Source organism: Epargyreus clarus, unplaced genomic scaffold, assembly GCF_041222505.1.
Source record: "Epargyreus clarus isolate Ecla_fem2 unplaced genomic scaffold, WU_Ecla_fem_2.2 ptg000032l, whole genome shotgun sequence".
Taxonomy (NCBI): domain Eukaryota; kingdom Metazoa; phylum Arthropoda; class Insecta; order Lepidoptera; family Hesperiidae; genus Epargyreus; species Epargyreus clarus.
In genome coordinates, this window is record NW_027332237.1 from 4,307,653 (window position 1) to 4,328,997 (window position 21,345).

Sequence of the window (21,345 nt, forward strand, 5' to 3'; positions counted from 1 at the left end):
TGTGTGCCAGACTTTATCAAAGGCCTGTGATATGTCGAGAAATGCTGCTATGAGTATAACGAAGGAAAACATCGTAAGGTAACTTACATGAATTTTCAATGTTATGTGAAGTCTAGTATTTCGCACTTGACTAGCAAGGTGGACTTAGGTCTAAGCCTCTCTCACTCTGATAGTAGACCTGTGTCCAGAAGTGGGACAATAGTGAGTTAACGACGATAATTTATTTTTATAATAATTATAGTTCAAAAAACTAAAAAACATGCTTAACTTATTATAATAACATTATTATTTTCTAAACTAAAAAACACGCTATAACAGTTACGCCTATTGAAACTAAAAAGCAATAATTATTTGCAATCTAAACTTGCTATGAACTTTGCTGAAGGTGCTTGAAAGATCTCGCCACGAAAATCGTTAATCCTGAGGATGTTGATAAGGACAATGGTACAAAATTATTAAAATCGTGTATTGTCATCGGTTTTTGACAATTTTTTAAAATTTTGAATTAAACTGAATGTTCAAAGTGGATAGAAATCGGGCTCAAAGATTCCGTTACTGTTACGTACATACATACAAACGTACAACCCAAGCTAATAAAAGCGTGTTAAAAAAATGTAAGTTGTTTTAATGAAATGAATACCTATGTAGAACATTTACAAAATTCCGAGCATGAACACACCGAGTAAAGTAGTATTTGGCATTATTCCAGGTGAAAATAAATCTAAATGAATTAAATCTGTACTGAAAACGTAAATGTTTTGTGCAAAAGTAACACAATTTTCATTTTAAACACCCAGCAAGGAGATTATAAGTGTTTATTAAAAGGAATTTTCTTTAGAAAACTCTTTAAGCTTCGTAATATGCGACCTTTTTCTCTAACATTATTCAATTCTACTCCAAAGTATATTTTAAACTTGTTTAAAACCATTTTCATATTATATTCTTAATACTTTTTCGTGTTTATTTGAATAACATTTCATGCTCGGTTATTCAGCTCTGGTTATTAAATATTACAAGTTTATTGGGAAATACTATATAAATATTGGTTTAAATTTGTCTTTGAGACATGACAATTTACATACGTTTTATCAGGGTCATGAACCTTTTGAAAGTACTATTGAAACCTTTCGTGTATTATGGAGGCACAACTTGTGCATTATAACACACTCATACTTATTTCTTCTTTATTTAAATCCATTAATGGGCTTCTATCATACTGGATTTGAAATGACGACACAAATCTGCAAATGTAATGTAAATAATGATGTATTGTGAAAACAAACGTGTATGTATGCAAATTCAGCATAATCGATTGGATTTAACTGAATAAAGTTGTAAGTCAAATCTTGCATAATACACACGACTGAACAACGAGTATAATCTAAATATATATAACTCAAAGGTGACTGACTGACATTGTGATCTATCAACGCACAGCCCAAACCACTGGATGGATCGGGCTGAAATCTGGCATGCAGGTAGATGTTATGACGTAGGCATCCGATAAGAAAGGATTTTGATCAATTCTACCCCCAATGGGATAAAATACGGGATGAAAATATTACTTCGTAACACGAGCGATGCCGCGGGCAAAAGCTCGTAACTCATATAAAATGAGCCAAAAAAATCTTGCAACAAGAAACCATCGCGTGCAAGCCTCGTTTCACTAAGACTTGATCTCTGTTATTTCGTAATTCGTACGGGCTCCCGGCGCCGAAGCGGGGAAATTGAAAATCGCTTCAATCTATCTAATCCCCAATTTTCTAAAGGGGTTGCGATTTTTGAAACTAGATACTACTGTTTATCTATAGACATCATCAGTTGTATAGTTCGTGTATTTAGTAAATCGGTAAAACGCTTTCTACACTCACAGCCCCAAACTAGGATTCCCTGTATCGTGGGTGTTATGTACACACACAGAGACAAATACACAAACACCCATACCCAGAAACAGAAATCTAAAATCATCATTTAGAAATCTGGCTGGCCGGGGATCGAACCAAGGACCCTCTGCGCGTCAGACCGGCATGGTGACCGCTCCGCCACGCGGGTCGTCACGGGTTTAAAGGTGATAGAACCATCTGTGGTTCGACTCCGGCGGCACCACCGCCACACCTATTTCTATCTAATAACAGCAGTTTTAAGCGCTGCTGTGTTCTGATTTGAAGGGTGTGGAAAGGAGACATACATTCCCGAAGCATTCACACTCATCTGCACGGGGGCTTCTAATACGGGGATTCTTGTCTCACATTATCTGAGCTTTCCCCCGAAAGATCGGGTATCTTGATTGCTCCCTTCAAGTCGAAAAGGACTACCCTGTTTAGGGTTCCGTTTTTACCCATTGGGTACGGAACCCTATTACTAAGCCTCCGAAAAATATCCGTCTCTCCGTTTTTCATAGCGCTCTTTCTACTAAACCGTAATAGATAGACACTTAAAATTTATATATAGCATATGTAGTATGTGTAGTAGTAGTAGCCGCTATAACAACAAATACTAAAAATAAAACTTGAAAATAAATGGGCTCGTCGTAGAAAAATCTCTATTTTTCGACGTTTTTCGTTTATTTATTGAATCGTAATAAGTAGGTGAATATTTCATTTTTTCTCAATGGATATATTTCAATGGCTGCTATAATGAAAATGAAAATGTTTGTGGTACGAAACCCTTTTGGTGTTCGACTCGTGCTCGGTCTATTACTAAAATTGATTACAGAATTCTAAAATATACTGTTAAAGTTTTTTTGCTACTATACAATAATTATAAAATCTTACTGATTTCATCCCCAATTTCTGCCATGCTACTATTACTGCACTTATTACCAAAAGTATGTAGTATAATTCTCGAAAAAAGGAGTACAGGACGCCCCCCGACCAGGTGGACTGATGACCTGAAGCGGACGGCGGGTAACCGCTGGATCCAGATTGCTCAAGACCGGTCGGAGTGGCGTAGATTAGGGGAGGCCTATGTCCAGCAGTGGACTTTTAAAGGCTGATGGGTGGATGGATGTAGTATAATTACATCTACTACATATTATTTTAATAACAAACGATATACTAATTTTCTACAATTTATACATAGGTTACTTACACTTAAATAAAAACGACAAGCAAACCCGCGTATACCATCTAGTATACAAATAAAGCTGGTTAATACCTCCTTCCATGCGAGCCGCTTAACATAATCGCCTAATTCATAATGCCCACCTCACATTCTCTGTCACGCGCCGTTTTTCTTAAACTCTTACTCAAATACGCTTTCCTTCCACTTATTTTGTGCCAGGTAACCCTTACTAATGTAACTCGAACTGAAATGTTATCGAAAGCAACTCACTTTTAAGGCTTTGTTCTTATCTTTTTAAATCTGATCCAAAAACCTGCCACTCATATCCAACAATTTCATAGATTCTTCATCATTAGAAAGACAAAAATACTTAGTAAAGAAAGAAAGAAAGAAATATTTATTTGTAAATAATACTACAACATTATATGGCGTAAATAATAGTAAACATGATTCTCAAATCAGAACATTGCTGCAGTAAAATTTAATAAAAGGGTCCACACTCAGCCTCACCGCGGCGAACCATGGCCACTGATTTTCAGAGTGTATATTCGTTGTTTTTTCTATCATGAGGTATCCATGATACGATTAGATGCGAGTGAGTCGTATGTGGAGTTAAACTGCACGCGGGTGAAAATTTGCATACTAAAAAATAGGTTCTTAGTGCAGCTACAAAATCTGCAATGAAGTTCAGAAGCGTTTTGGAAATAAATAATTCATTGGGAATAATTCATTGGATTGCGAATTTTTTGATATTTCAAACCAATGAAAATTTTTAAAATTCAATTCACTGTAATGATTACCATGATCATACAGTTTTTAAAGAAAAAGAGAAAACTTATGGCGAATCGCGTTGTGTAGCAATTATAATATTAACTAAAACGAAATATAGGTAGGCAATTAGTTCATCATACTCATATTTATATATGTTTGTAGTATTATTCATTTATTTAATGTCTTATTTATTTAATCCATTGATTCTTAGGTTTAGATGAAGAAACTCTATTTGAATACCTTTACGTAGGTACTTTAATGAAACGACAGAATATGTAACCTATATACGTAACCTTTAATTTACAGCAATAAATTACCTCCTATTGATATATTCGGGCCATTAATAATATCAGACCAGATTTATCAATTATGCAAATAATCAATTTCGAGTTCCAATAGTAATATCCTATGATTGTTCGCTTAGCGATTCAAAGGTTCACACTTAAATATGTAGCAATATTAGTTTAGGTAACCCTGTTATTATATTTGATGAAAAGAGTAAGATTTATATTAATATCTGGATTTAAATTATTTTTTTATGCGATAGTGAGATTTTCTGATTTATACAAACTGTGATGCGATTTTAATTTTTAGGTTGAAATGTGGTAAGAGATACATGAGGCAGTTCTACTTTCTTAGGGGTAACAACGCATCTGTAGCTAACCTGCTATGATCCCCTCCTATCTTAGGTTAATTAAAGATTTCCATGTCACCACTTACTCGTAGAATCATAAGTACTGCATATTCTTTAGTATGGTTTTCATATGGCACTAGCTCCAATTTGATAAAAACGTGAATAAGCTAAGAAATAAAATTATTTATTATTAAATCACAGATAGACGCTAATATTTAATTTTAAAGGTACGCGAATACATAATAGTAACATAAAATTTAGGTTTTCATATAATACATTATACTACCTACATAACATACTATACTTAGAAACCGCTAAACTTATATTCAAATTCCCATTTAAATTTAGACTTCAGAGCTCAATGTATGTGTCAATAGACCATAACTCATGGTATGGAAAACTGTGAATCCGGTTCGTGTGGACGGAGTCAATATATCAAACGATGGCAGGACAATAGCTCTGTAGGGTGACTATGTTGGTTGTGAAAATGAGGACATTGAATTAGGGAGTGGCCTTATGCTTATTTTTTTACGTACGTAGGTATTTTGCAATATCCATCATCATCATCATCATCAACCCATTACTGTCCCACTACTGGGCACGGATTTGATAATGAAAACTTTTTACACTCCACAAGGAGTGCCGGGCTTCATGACCATCTGACGGAGCAACGCGCTTAGAGGACTCCGGTTGCGTTCCTTTGGAGATCCCGGTGTCCTCTACGCAGCGCCGTGGACAGTCACCGGCGGGGTTTTAGAGCGGTAAAAATCCCACATAATCCGTCGTCGCTCCCACGACGTCGGGTACCTTTTGAAGGTGTTCCCCTCGTCAACAAAAAAAAACTATATAATATCACGGTATGAAACTCGGTGACAAAAAACTAAAGTCCACGACGAGTCGCGGGCGGCCGCTAGTTTTACTTATATGTCTCCAAAGTGCCGAAATTCTGGCAACCCTAATCCCGACCGATATTTCACGTTGAGAGACAAGCTTTTGTTCACTTCCGTCCATTGTAAGTTTCGAAATTAAGATGTTCGGGAAATAATAGAATTTCCGTCTGTATGCCGTACGACGTATTTATACTCGTACGTCAATGTGAACACGCAATTTTCAGGCTTATGGTCTCTATTTACGACATACATTTGACTTTGACAAATCTTTCGCGTATTTTTAGGTGATTCGTCCATAGGATTTTAAGGCCGTATTTTCTGCTTGAAACGGAATGAGAATTCGTATGCACTTTCGTCTCTTTTGGCGGAGAATTTAATTCAGGATTCGTGCTAAGGGACGAATTTGTACTTGTTTGAATGCTACATATGTAGGGGTGTCACATCGTTACTTCAAATTTTGTTTTCTAAAATATGACTTTGCGATTATGTGAATTACAATTGGCTGAGATTTTGTGAAACTTTAGAATCTTTACTACACCTACTATAATTATTTTAAATGTGGCACGATTTTGACCACCATATGTTCGTTTTTATGTGTCACATTTCTTATTGGCATGTAATGATACAAAAGCAACACAAGAAGCATTCTTTATCAGCCCTTTTATGATGGTAAGTGGCTTCTACCAGCCATGGAAATCTATAATCAACCCCAGATAAGACTAGGATCCCACTAGAATTGGTCAAATATACATTGTTACTCCTAAGGACTTAGATGGAACGCCTCGAACGTCTTCCTTACCACACCATTTAAACCAGAACACAGTAAACCTCCAGAGTCAAACTACAAAGAGTTCTACCACCTTCCAATCTATTCCAATTATTTAATATTGCCTTTATTTTTTTTGTAGTAAGTTATATATAGGTATTTTCTCTTTACCAACGTGTTAACCAAACATAAAACAAACCCAAAATCAATCGCCCAGAATCCCGTTCTCAAGTTGAGTTACATCTGTTCCGTAAAGCTTAGTGGTCGGGGCTTACGGGCTTAAGGTGTGAAATGACAACCTGCGTCAGCGCGGTCCGGCTGAGGATTAGTCGACGTCGGCCCGTCGACCGCGCGGCGTTAAGACCCGTCGCTTGTATGTCGGTTTTATAAACTTATGCGGTAATGCAGGTGTTGTAGCATTTATTAACCGACTTAAAAATATAAATTATGTGTTATTTGATAGCAAGAAGTTCCACAATGCCAACAGCATGTGTCAATAAGAGGATGGCTGGTCGTATATTATACGTTTAGCCGTATAATATACGACCAGTAATCTTTATTTTTTCCCTATATCACTTATAGTATTGTATTGTTGTGCAACCAATACATCATACGGCCAAGGTTATCCTCTAATTACATATCAATTTAATACATTTAAATTCAAATGTACGTATGTAAGAATTTTTGCAATTATTCGATGTTAAATATTTATTGCTTAAGGCTCAATTTACATTGCCGCGGAATGGAATGGAAGCTAATTTTTGCAAACGAATTCTGCATAGCATAATGAACTTTATGTCAATTGTGAAACGTACAAATTAATACGTGCCAAAAAAAGGTTGCGCGTCTTCCGGGGAATCCTCGCGCATTCTCGAGAATTCCCTAAACAACTGTCGGCGCCGTCCGTGGATTTTGACATAATTGACATAAAGTTCATTATGCTATGCAGAATTTGTTTGCAAAAATTAGCTTCCATTCCATTCCGCGGCAATGTAAATTGAGCCTAAAAGATGTACCTACATGTCAGGCAAGAATGTTTTCTCGTTTTATTATTTTAGTACGTCATTTTTACTTATCAGGGTTTATGTTTTATTTATTTACTACCAATATATTCTGACGATTTAAAATATTTTGACAAAGCGGTAATTCTTCAGATATATTTTAATAGTGAAGTGACTAAAGAAGTATATTTTTTTGGAGAATTTTGTGTGAAAATTGGTAATAAATGTTCTTGATTGTCTGAACGCTGACAAATTGATCCCGTACAGAGTGAATCGCGCCAATCCATGACGGGATCGCATTTAATATTTAGGGTGATTTCACGAAGCCAATGTTTTTGTTGGTTTTACAGGCGATGTAATCTGAGAGAACAAAGGAGATAAAAATAACAATAGGATATTCAGTTCAGTTGATATGTGATCTCAGCAATCCATGGATAACAGCAGTTTTATATAAATTTAGAAGAAGAGAATTATTATGGAAACAAATAATCCAAGTGCTTAAAATTGTTATTTCTAAATTGTATAGTCCGCGTAAAACTGCTAGTCCGCTCTGAATATAGAAGTGAATCGCGTCGCCATAGCAAATTTTATGACTACACCTGCTCGCAACAACTTCAGAGCGGACTAGCAGTTTGACGCGAACTATAGGTAACTTCTTAAATTGTCCATAATTTAGACAACTTCAACGACACCTCGTATGTTAAATATCCATGAAACGAATTGGACTGCATGGGTGTCAAAGAATGAGATATACATAAGTTCGAACAACATTTCTCTTGGCATTCGGGTAAAAATGGGATTATTGTATATAATGTTTTCATTTATATATTTTAATAATATTACACTGATATAAATTATAATAAATAAAAATTATATATGAAAACATTAAATATAAAAAACTTTCGTGTCACAATGTTAGTTAGCGTACTCCTCTGAAACGGCTTTAACTATTTTGACCAAATTTTATATGCATATTCAGTAGGTCTGAGAATCGGCTACTATCTATTTTTATACCCCTAAGTGATAAGGGTTGTTCACCTTTAACATTTTTTTATTTACATGGCAACATAACGTTCGCCGGGTCAGCTAGTGTTTATATAAACGAAATAAATGGTATAAATTTATTGAACAGATCAAAATAATAAGTGTCAAGGTAGAAAAAACATGTTGTGACTGAAACTGTTCCGAGCCGATGACCCAGACCTAGTATAGATTAAACTAGGACAACTACAAATGTTCGGTGCGAATAAAAACTGAGAGTTAATCGAGATTTCGGACATGGACATCTCGAAATAGAATTGAAGTCGTGGCCCAATGAGAGTTGATTATAGATTGTTTTTATGGGAGTAGCAGACGAGCACGCAATCCACTTAATGGTAAATAGCTACTGTCGCCCATGGACATGTGTAATTGACCCCAGATAAGATTAGATTCCTACCTGAGGTCGCCCACAGATGCGCTGTAACTATTGAGGACTAAGCTGGGAAGCCTCGAAAAAATGTCTACCTTACCACACCCTTCAAACTAGAACACAGCAGCGCTGTTATTAGGCAGAAATAGGTGTGGCGGTGGTGCCGCTAGTGCCGCATAGTCGAAAAACTGAGGATTCTACTTTCAATCTATATATAACACTATGAAAACTTTATAAAACTATACCACTTCAGTGTCCGAGAAATAAAAGTATTAAAATAACTTATTGCTTTATTGCCTGTGGACAATAAACGCGCCATTTTGAGGTTATAATGACAGATGGCAAAGATCGTTACTTGTAATGTGCCAATAACTCCGCTGGTAAAACGGTATTAAAAATTTACGAGTTTTTCTAACGATATGATAATTATGTTGTAAATTTTCTTTATTTATAACTCATCTAGACGTTATCTTTATATATATATTTCTTATGTGCGTGTGTATGTCACTGAACTTCTCCTAAACGACTGGACTGATTTTGATGAAATTTGTTGTGTGTGTTCAAGGGGACTTGAGAATGGTTTAGATTCACAATTAAGTCCGTGGGAAAAGGTATTTTTAATTAATTTTTAATTCGTAGGTAGTTATAGAATCGGAAACTATGCATTTGATCAAGTGATGATCTTTAGCAAAGTTATTGTTCAAGAGCCCACGAGGGTTTGGGAGTTGGTAAGACCAATTCTCGACAGATGGCACCACTGTCATTCCAATGCAGGTAGAAATTTTCCTTTTTATGTTCATATTATTTCTTTAAAATGCGGGCGAAGCCGCGGGCACCACTAGTTTTCCTATATTTATTTTGTTCATTTTATTGTATGACACCAAAAATAGCACGATTCAATACTCGTAGACTTACATTACTACTTAGCCACGCATCTGTGATCGCCGTTAGATAGAAACGCTGTTTTATATTAAGTTGTTTGGAGATTTCTATAAGCAGCAAATAACTCTTTAAAACACATGCTATTGGTACCCTCTGTAGTTCCGGGACCACAATAGGGCTACGGTATCCCCTGCCTCTCGTAAGAAACGACTAACAGGGGGTAGGCCGGAGATATGTGTGAAGACGCGCTACGAGGACGACCACCTGGGTTAGTACGGTAAGAATATCATATAACCCCGTGACGCTACCACGGTATAAAATACCTTTTGAAGAGATCCTTGAATCCTTGAAAGGTACATTATACAGTTAATACCTTCAAAGGTAGTTCAAAAATAAATCTATTCTAGTAGCTCTGTTTCGGCCGACGGTTTCATCTCATATATCCGTTGAGGGGTCGGCGACGCGCGGGGGGCAGCGCAGGCGACCGAAGGGCAGACGAAGCGAGGGGAGTGCTGCAGGCGACCGAAGGGAGGTGAGGCACGGGGGCGGTGCAGGCGACCGGAGGGCAGACGAAGCGAGGGGGGTGCTGCAGGCGACCGAAGGGAGGTGAGGCACAGGGGCGGCGCAGGCGACCGGAGGGCAGACGAGGTGCGGGGGTTCTGGACTCCACTGCGCGGGCGCACGGACTATGGCACGCGCGGACAAGCTCCCCGGGTTGAAGAGATATCTTCAAATTCTTCGTCATCAGGTAAGGGACACAAGTTATTCCAGCCTCGTCGGATTATTCCCTTTTTAGTTTTAACTTCGGCAACACGAGTTATTCCATCCACTCCAGGGTAAACGTGGATGACACGACCCAGAGGCCAGACCAGCGGCGGTGATGATCTGTCCTTAATCAGAACAATGGTATTTAGCTTGATTTCTTTCTTATTTGTCTTCCATTTTGTTTTTTGTTGGAGTGTACAAATATACTCATTTGAAAATCTTCTCCAAAAATGTAGCTTTATAGCTTCTACTCGTTGATGGCGTTGAAGTGTATTGATATTCGAAGGCTCGACAACCTGTGGACTTGGCACAGACGTTAGAGTTCGCCCGATCAGAAAGTGAGCGGGAGTAAGGACAGAAAGGTCTTGGTGATCGGTAGGCAGAGGAGTTAAAGGACGTGAGTTCAAAATAGCCTCTATTTGAGTAAGACAAGTAGACATCTCTTCGTAAGTTAAATGTGTTAATTTCAAAATTCTTTGTAAATGGTGTTTTGTGGAACGAACTGCGGCTTCGGCTATGCCATTAAAATGAGGTGAATATGCAGGTGCAAAGAAGAAATTTATGCCGTCATCTGCCAATTCGCCAGATATATTTAATTTTGAGAAAAATGATTGTAATTCATTACAAGCACCTACAAAGTTGGTACCGTTATCGGACATAATCGTTTGGGGTTTACCTCGCCGGCTTATGAAGCGACGCAGGGCTGCTACGTACGTGTCTTTGCTTAAATCTGTCACGAGCTCCAAGTGAACTGCCTTGACTGCCAGACATACGAAAATGCAAAGATAAGATTTAAGTAACTTGCAACCACGACCTTTTCGATCTGCTATCAAGATTGGCCCAGCATAGTCGACCGCTACGTGCAAAAACGGAAATTCTAATTTAGTTCTAACCTTCGGTAATTGACCCATCATTGGCTGAGCGGTTTGACATTTATGCCTAAAACATACGATACATTGTTTAACAATATATCTTGCGAGATTCCTGCCACCTAGTGGCCAATAAGTATTTTTAATATCTGCGAGAAGCAACTGGGGGCCTGCGTGCAAAAGTTTTAAGTGTTTATCACGAAATATTAATTTAGTGATGTGGTGTTTACTGCACAAAATAATGGGGTGTTTTTGATCAAAGGAATAAGGGGAATTATCGAGTCTTCCACCTACTCTGATTATATCATTTAAAATAAATGGGGTTAAAGATACTAGTCTGTTTTTTAATGGTAACTGATTTCCTGATTTTAGAAGGGAATATTCTTCAGCAAACATTTCTTTTTGACCCTGTCTTAAAATAATATTCATAGAGTTAAGCAATTCGTTAGAACTTAAGTTACCCACTAACCTTTTATGTTTGTTTCTACAATTGTGCAAAAACCTATATATATATGAAACTGTGTGTACAAGTCTAGTTAGGTTCGAATGTTTTTGTATAAGTCCAGAAATAATATTTGTGGTTGCATACTCGGTCACACCATGAACAAAACTGCACACCTCCGGTAGATCTTGTTGCTCGTTTATGACGGGAAATTTGGGCCATTTATCTTTGTTGTGTTTTAAAAATTGTGGTCCTGACCACCACAGTGAAGATGCACTAATAACATCGGCTTTGACCCCACGAGAAACAAGATCCGCGGGATTCTCAAGAGACGGCACATAGCTCCACGGATATCCGGCTGTATTTTCATTAATTTCGTTTACTCTGTTGCGTACAAATGATTTTAGACGCTGAACTGGAGTTGCCAACCACCCCAACACTATAGTAGAGTCACACCAAAATCTACAAGTAACAGGTATTGTTAACGAACTTACTAGCTTGGCGTATAATCGAGTAGATAATAAAGCGGCGCACAATTCCAGCCGCGGCATGGTAGTTGGCTTTAACGGCGCGACTTTATTTTTAGATGCTATTAATTGTATATGGACTGTACCGTCTTCACAACACGTGCGACTATATATGCACGCGCCGTAAGCTCGTTCAGAGGCGTCTGAAAATGCATGAAATTCGACATTTATAGCTTTATCTTGAAGTATCCATCGCGGTATATTCAATGTATTCAGATGAGACAGGTTTTGCGAAAATAATAACCACCTCTCGTTTATATCATGTGGAACAATGTCGTCCCAACCGAGTTTCAATGTCCATAAGCTTTGCAAGATAATTTTTGCTTCCACTACGACGGGGCCTACGAGACCAAGAGGATCGAAAATTTGACTTATTACTGAAAGTATATTTCTTTTGGTGGTCGTCTTGTGTCTTTCTATATTTATTGAAAAGGTTAACGTATCTGAGACAGCGATCCACATGAGACCCAAGGTTTTAGAAAGAGTATTCGAATTTTCCGAGAATTCTAGAAAGTGGTCCGAATCGGTGCTACCTGTGAGAAGTTCCTTTAATAATTCTGGGGAATTAGATTTGAATTTGCGTAAATTAAAATTGGCCGAAGAGAGTGTGGAAATTACACCTTTGGTTTGTACCATAACCTCATCTCTTGAGCTACCGCCACTTAGATAATCGTCGACGTAAAAATCTCTCACTATTGCTAACTTTACAGATGGATCTTCAACTGTATCAGAAAGAGAAGAAAGACATTTAGTTGCTAAATACGGAGCAGAAGCTGTGCCATAAGTGACTGTATTTAAGGTGTATGTTTTGAGCGGCTTAGAAGGGTCAGAACGAAATATAATTTGTTGTAACGAACGCTGAATAGGATTAATGTCTATAGATCGATACATTTTCTCAATATCTCCTGAAATGACAATCTTGTGCTGGCGAAATCGTAAAAGAATTGATAGGAGATCATCCTGGATTGTGGGTCCAACCATTTGAATGTCATTTAAGGATAATCCGGACGTTGTGATTGCTGAAGCGTCAAACACTGTACGAAGCTTAGTTGTACTGCTTGACTCCCGAAAAACACCATGGTGTGGTAGAAAATATGAACATGAATTGACATGATTACAGGAATTGTGAATAGGAGCTGTATTTTCTGTCATATGTCCTAGCTTCTCATATTCTAACATGAAATTTACGTATTTTTCTTTGAATTTAGGGTCTCTCTGAAATTTACGCTCGAGAGCGTGAAATCTAGTTTTTGCTCTTGCATAAGAATCTCCTAGTTCTTTGGGATCCCTCTTTAGAGGCATGGTGACAACGAAACGGCCTTCTTCGTTGCGATATGTATCTCTTTTAAATTTTTCTTCACAGGCACGTTCTTCGCTGGTTAATGAATATTTGGAGGGGATGGAATCCAACTCCCAGAATTGAGACACATTAATATTTTCTTGTTCACTTATAAAATGACATTGGTAAGAATCGGCATTGGATTGCTTTACGTAACCAGAAACTAACCACCCTAATTTAGTCTCGTACAGTTTGGGTTGGTTTTTTCCTAAGTCAATTGAATTATTACATAGCAACCTGCTATATAAAATATTATAGTCTTTAACTTTGTCGTTAAAAATCCTATAACGCATAATAGGCTGTACACGATTTCAAAGAAATTAACCTAAATACTTTCATAAATAAATCTTAAATACAATACCTAGTCTACTGCTATCTACCTTCTAAGGCAGATAAACACGAACATAACTTTGAGATAAGAATTACACACTTCAAGATGATCTACATATGTATAAATGTAGTCTACGTCTACCTACCATTTAGACATCTACAATACTTTCATTTTGTGTGTACACTGTACAAATGTTCTCTTATCTAGATCAGTCTATAGACACGCGCCGGTGTAATGACCTTCCCAATTTTCTGCATGTCTGCCTACTGAAATAAACGGCGTTCTCAAAAGGCTTTGGGGTTGAAACCTTGGTCTGGTATTGTAGCGTTTTTTGAATAAATCTTATCTCAATAAATGTATTCACGTATACGTACATACCTTTTCTTTCGACTGTTTCGTCTTTTTTCGACGTTGGTAAAAATAAAAAGAAAATCAGTTAGAACATATTTCTGGCTAATAACAGCAGTGTTAAAAGCTGCTGTGCTCTGGTTTGAAGGGTGTGATAATGAAGCTATTCTTTCTTGACGCGTTCCAACTGAACCCTTAGGGGTAGCAACAAATCTCATTATAATCACTCACTCATAATCTCACACACACACATCACACCTCCGACTCATACTCTTATCTGGGGTTTATTACAAATGTCTATTGGCGGCAGTAGAAATTAACATCAAATAGATTGCAGCCAGTGAGAGCCTAGAGATTAAACTCAGCCTCTCGATCGAGGAGTCCGAGGTTCAAATCCCAGGCACGCACGCCTGGGATTTGAACCTCGGACTCCTCTGATTTTTCGAAATTATGTACGTATTAGAAATTAATTATCACTTGCAAAAACGGTGAAGAAAAACATAGTGAGGAAACCTGCATACCTGAGAGATTTATAAAAAAAAATCTCAAAGGTATGTGAAGTCTATCAATACACACTTGGCCAGCACGGTGGACTATGGCCTAATCCTTCTCATTTTGAGAGGAGACCCGTGCTCAGCAGTAATGAGTTGATGATGATGATGAGATTGCATACTCGTTTGCTACAACTATAAAACAAAAAGATTTCGAATCTTAAGGGTACATGAGTGTAAAAACGTTATTCATTAGAAAAGTACCCGTAAGTGATCACTATCGTTTCGGAAAAAACAAAGACCGAAGAGTATACTTTTCCAATTAAATCCAATTAGAGCCATTCGAAGCATTCCCAAGATCTCAAGCGTAGCATTGCACTGAGAACAAACAATTACACTTTCCACTTTAAATTGTGGGTATTCGTGATTCGACTCTGGTGATCTGTGAGGTTTTTGAAGTTGTAGGAATAAGTGAGCAGTTCACCTGAAGTGGCCACTGCTGCCGATGGACCTTTTTAAACTCCATAATAATTATAGTTTAAAAACCACGCTAAAATCACGCAAGGAAAATCGATAATCGTGATTCCTGACGATCCTGATGAGGAGAATGGGATGAAATTATTAAAATCGTGTATTGTCATCGGTTCTTGATAATTGTCCTCAAAATGGTCCGAGGTCAAAATTTAAAATTAATTGGACCGTTCAAAGTGGGTAAAAATCGAGTTCAAAGATTCCGTTACACACCTACCTACACACATACATAGATACGCCTGTGACCATAATACACCGTGATATGTACTTAAAACGCATGTCTGATGTGTGATGTGACTTTAAGTTGACTCCATTTTGCTCTTAAAATAAATGATTGTATCGAAAATAGTCTATTTTAAACAGCGCAAATTTATATAAAAACAAAAAATCCGATCGAAAATATAGACTATGACGTCACTTCCACAATTTAGACGGATCAAAGGAGAATCCGACGTACTTTTGGGCAGGACATACCAAAGAATAATAGAGACGTAGATGTTTATAAATATAGACTCAAAAGCATTACCTTCCCCAGTCCATTAAAACACTAATAGATTTGCTATTTAAAATACCAAAACGCATCCCCAAAATCCCTTACGAATTTTTAACGAGCACCAAAATCCATAAAATTAGTAGACGAAAACATATCATTCCTTTAACGATGTTACCCGATTTACTACATTTGCGGTCAGACGAATAAAAATAGATAGTGGCATACGAAAGCTGTAACTTTTTACGGTTTCTCCGACGATACGAAAAACAATGTCGCTGTACTCGTAAATATCCCCTAATCTTCACACAAATATCTTTTTACCGGTACGTCTCACTGTGTACGAGAATTATAATAGATTTCGCTTATCTATGTCAGAGATGAAGCAATTGCAATGTCATTCAGTCAATTGCATGGTTCCTGCAGAATTATGAAGATGCATTTGTTTTGTAAAATCCATTATCTGATATACAACAAAATACAAAATATTGATTAACAAACTTATACAGCCACGCTCTCCTCGGAACTTACAAGGTTCAAACGTTGTTATAGTAGTTACTAGCTGACCCGGCAAACGTTGTGTTGCCATATAAATAAAAAAAATGTTAAGGGTGAACAACCCTTATCACTTAGGGGGATGAAAAATAGATGTTGGCCGATTCTCATAGATACCGGATAAGCACAAAAAATTTCATCAAAATCGGTCAAGCCGTTTCGAAGGAGTATGGCAACGAAAACTGTGACACGAGAATTTTATATATTAGATTAGCTATTTAAAAGTAATAAAATTTTGCTTATATAAAAAAGAAGCGGAGTCGCAGAGAACCAATACTTAAGCGGATTCCCATAAAGGATTTGAGTGCTACCTACGATTAATCATAAATGTGTTACGATCTGTTATGTGTGTGTGAGGAGTCGGAACGTTACGTAAATGTTATTGTCCAACGGCACTCTTCAAACTTGAAGAAAATAGCTATTAATTGTTCTTATAAGGTAGAAATAGCTATGTCCCACTGTTTATTTTGATTTAGATTTACACAATGAACACATATCACCAATAAATGGCACAGAAGTCCTAACTACCACATGTTGCTATCCTTATAAACATATTTTAATAGCCCTCTTTATTCACATACTTAAATCGTTTTGACATTCAACAGATCCTTTTTATTTTCTCGCTTTCCGTCGCTACTCGTTCCTCGATAGCCATCAAACGTGTTCCTAAGGGAAGTCGACAGCGACGGACATCGCCTCCTGTAAATCGGCTTACAGATAAAGATTCTTAGGGATTAGGCGGGATGATCATATTTATTCCCTGCATAATGTACTCGTGCGGCCTAAAATGTCTTTGAGCTGGGATTAATATCTGTATGCGTGGAGCGTTCACATAAAGAGCTTTTTGCTGTTTTCTCCTTAATTTAAGGGATGTAATTATTTTGGGAATTTATTTTTTTGGCGAGTGTAATGTTTATTCGGTTTTGTATTGGAGTGTTGTTTTAAGAACCTCTTTGTGTGAAAAACATATTTTTTTTTACAAGAAACTGATTTCGAAAATAAATTTCTCTGCATTTTTAATCGATTGATTAAATGATTGGCAGCGTTAAGCGCGCTCGTGTTCCGGTATGAAGGGTGTGGTAATGGAGACATGTTTTTCTAAGGCGTTCCAACTTAGTCCTCAGGGATAGCAACGCATCTGTGCTAACTAGGTAAGAATATAATCTTATCTGGGATTGATTATAAATTGTCATGGGTGGCAATGGGTGGTGGTCACTTACCATCCGATGGATTGCGTGCTCGTTTGCTACTTCAATAAAAAAACTTTCTCTAACTTCCCTATTCCGTGTTTAATTCCCTGTTTAATTGAAAAATATAAACATATTTTTAATGGTACAACAACAATTCCTTAAATACGCTACAAAAATGTGCAAAGACTGTAATAAATCCGACTTCTTTAGTAATTCGAGCGTAAAACCGATTGAAATGCATAGTATTGCATTCTTTTAATTTGTAGCTCTTTTTCTCGCCACTCATTCAAGTGTGAAACACATACCTATACAGATTGTGTTAAATTAGTGTTACGAGTAGTTTAGTATTTTAAAGGTAGAGTCCTCTATGGTTCGATTCCGGCGGCACCAGCGCCACACCTATTTCTGCCTCATAACTGCAGTGTTAAGCTTCTGTGTTCTGGTTTGAAGGGTGTGGTAAGTGAGACATACTTTTACGAGGCATTCTAGCTTAGTACTTAGGGGTAGCGGCTCATCTTTGGCCGAGCTCAGGTAGGAATCCAATCTTATCTACGGTAAATCACATGTCCACTACGCTCCACTGCCACATCTATTTCTGTCTATTAAAAGTAGTGTTAAGCGCTGCTGTGTTCTGGTTTGAAAGGTGTGGTAATGGCGACATTCTTTTCTAAGGCGTTCCAGCTTAGTACTCAGGGGTAGCGGCTGAACTATGGCCAACCTTAGGTAGGAATCTAATCTTATCTGCAGTAAATCATTGATTTATCTGGGCGGTAGTAGCCACTTACCATCAGGTGGACTGCGTGCCCGTTTGCTACTCCTATATTATATAAAAAAGTATCGAGTGTTCGAAAAACATTTCTTTCACACACAACATTACCCTTATTTCTTTCATGAACAAAAACATATCGGAAAGTTAACAAAATATTGTTATTTTATACACAAGCAAGGCGTTGATAAAGGAAAATGCATGAAAAGATTTTCCATACGATATCCATCTCCCCATACGAAAAATCCTTGAGGAATCAGGAACCAAATATACATATGACTTTTCACGTTACAAATTGTGAATATAGGAAGGGAATAAATTCCCTGGCAGGAATTGTAAGATAAAATACCGTACGCGGTATTACAATACTATAATATCAGTTCGATCAATCAGAAAAATCTCAAACATCTTATAGAATTATTTTTAAATGACATGACCTAAAAGTCACTTTTGTCTGTGGTCATAACCAGTAGCATTACCATGAGTTGGCATAGAAACGCCACTATAGAAATGGTAAATAGAAAACTATTGTCATTTTGCTAGTGAATAACATAACTACTATCGTTACGGTATTTCTTGACAACGTCTGTCAAATTAATGACTCATGGGACCGAATTTGTATGGCAATAGATCATAATGACATTCGCTAGCGATTTGATTCCGATAGGTTTTTTACGTATCGAGTTACGTCACTACGGATTTTAGTTCTACGAGTAACCACCAGAGGCGCTGTACAATTTTTTATACATTTATTTTACGCAGTCGCTAGCGAGTAATACTTTTGTAAACTGTTTTGTACTTGTGGTAGTCCTACAGCTTGTTTGTTTGACACTAAATCGTAATAATTACTACTAAATACGCTCAAAAACATTACCTTCCACAATCGATAAAATGGATACATAATACGAATATTATACGAAATACGTTCTTTTAAGTATGAAACAAGAAAATATTCTATGAAGTTAAGAAAAGTTCGGATAGTACTTGTAGTATTCAAACACTAGACAAATTTAATTTTAATAATCTTGTAATTAGCAATGGATAAGTGAATTTAAATCACTCAATATATTTTTATTGTCTAAGATTTAAAAAAAATCTCAAAAGTACCTATGTGATTTTTACCAATACGCTCTTGGCCAGCGCGGTGGACTATGGTCTAATCCTTCTCATAAGAGTAGGCCAGTGCCCAGCAGTGGAATCGTAGTGGATTGACGACGTCGCCGCGACGACGAATTCGTTATATTCGGAAATCATGACATTAATAAGGACGGAACCTTAAACATCTCTTAAGGTGTCAGTCAATCACGTTCAATTCGACACCGACAAAGTGGCAGCTCATAATGTGTGCAAAGGCTTACAGGCATCCTCGTCAGTGTCATAAACTACTTTACTTACGTGAGAATAGGGGGGGAGGGGGGTCAAAAATTGCCAAAATCATCCTAAAATAATTAATGAATGGCCTGTAAGCAATGGATAAGTAAATATAAATAGTTATTTTTTTTGTTTAAAATGTCAAAAGTATCCGATGATTAAGGTCGGAACCCTAAGCATCTCTTAAGGTGTCAGTCAATCACGTTCAATTCGACACCGACAAAGTGGCAGCTCACAATGTGTGCAAAGGCTTACACCCTCGTCAGTGTCGGACACTACTTTATTCGTGACTTACATACGTCTTTTTGATGTCATGTTATAGAATATCTGGAGGCCAACAGTACATTAGTTGACTCCTTTGTGGACGATTTTACTACATATTTTATATGTTGCTGTACTCGTATATCATGAATTAGCTGTGCTCGCAATTTTGCCAAAATAGTTTACGTACTTATTGAAGAAACTATGTTCTTTGTTACCGTTGCGGATTTTCTGGACTATGTGAAGACTGGATATTTAAAGATGAATTATAATTAACTACTACTTGCTTAATTTTATTTAAGTTTAACAACAATATAAATTTAAACAATAAACAATTTAACACTATTTAAAATAAATTAAAACTAATAAAATTAACACTAAAATTTATAAATAAAATAAATGAGCCAAATCGCTGCCCCGTGGAAGTGTACCCAAGATACTAGCAGCATTACCTCGCTGAATTGACAAACTAATTTGTTGGCCGAGGTAAGCTCCAGCTCTTGGGTCACCGGAGGCCTCAATCAGGCGCGAAGACAATTCTTTATAGAAATGCTTCGCTTCTGGTCCCCACGGTCCCATCGTCTCGACTGCGAAAGGCACAAACATGTAACTCTGTGAGATGTTAGCATATTTGCGCCGCTTCACAGCCTCAGCAGATTCAGCCGCCGCTCCAGCACGCATCGAGGTCGCCTGTATATGAGATGGAGCCATGGTATCAACACATGTGGCATCCCATACCAAGGACCTCCCCTGTTTCCAGGGCACGAGTGTCAATCCACCAGGCCGCTTGCCATCATCACGCACTATACCTTTCGGCTCTAGAGTGGCCGGTACGTTGATGGTGACAAGGGCCCGACGGATGACATCGTTGATGCTTGCGTGGCGCGACATACGGCCGGCACTGCGTTGACACGACAGACCGTGATGACCAGACTGACCGACGCCTTCTCCACAGACACAACGATGTGGCTCATTTATTTTTAAGCCAAGAAGCAGACACACACATAGGAACAAAGTGGAATTATCCAAAAGAGTCCCTATGTTGCTCGATGGAAGAGCCTGTAGCCAGAAACCTGACTCTCGCTCCGATACTGCTAAAAGACGAGCCCGCTCTGTAATACCATCTGTCGAATTCAAAAGTGATTCATGGGTTAATTTATAGAGGGGCTTGTCCCATAATTTTTGGACGTGTAATAATTTGGGATAATTTTGATTTGGGCAGGCCAATACCCAAGCAGATTTGGCTTCACTCATGTACGCAACGTCGTAGGTAATTAGTGATTTTGATAAAATTTTCGAAACTAGGTCTTGTGTACTATGAGTTGAAGACAAAAATGCCGGGAGAGAAACACTAGAAATTTTGCGTACTCCCAAACCTCCGTATCTAATAGGTAAAGAGGCTTGGGTCCAAGCGCGGTCCGAAATTTGACAATTAGATACTGATGATAATGTGTTAAGGATGATGGTATCAATGTCATTTAAAATGTTCGAAAACTTGAAAAAGGGACTACATCTAAGAAAATATATAAATTTAGGGGCAAATAGACAATTACGAATAAGGAATAATGCCATATGAGAATTAATTTTAAATAATCTGTCTGAAACGTTGTGAAAATTTTGAATTTGATTTTGGGCGAATGAAGGAATTGAA

The 21,345-nt window shown here is 37.5% G+C and overlaps 2 protein-coding genes across 2 annotated transcripts; both read right to left on the bottom strand.

Moving 5' to 3' along the window:
• Positions 1–9,989: 9,989 nt before the first annotated feature.
• LOC140755214 (uncharacterized) lies at positions 9,990–13,555 on the bottom strand. The gene has a single exon (XM_073090426.1). It carries the CDS (start codon positions 13,321–13,323, stop codon positions 10,105–10,107), a length of 3,219 nt encoding a protein of 1,072 aa, XP_072946527.1. The 5' UTR covers positions 13,324–13,555; the 3' UTR covers positions 9,990–10,104.
• Positions 13,556–20,044: 6,489 nt separating this feature from the next.
• LOC140755092 (uncharacterized) lies at positions 20,045–21,345 on the bottom strand. Its single transcript, XM_073090288.1, has one exon. The coding sequence runs from the start codon at positions 21,264–21,266 to the stop codon at positions 20,079–20,081; it is 1,188 nt and encodes a 395-aa protein (XP_072946389.1). The 5' UTR covers positions 21,267–21,345; the 3' UTR covers positions 20,045–20,078.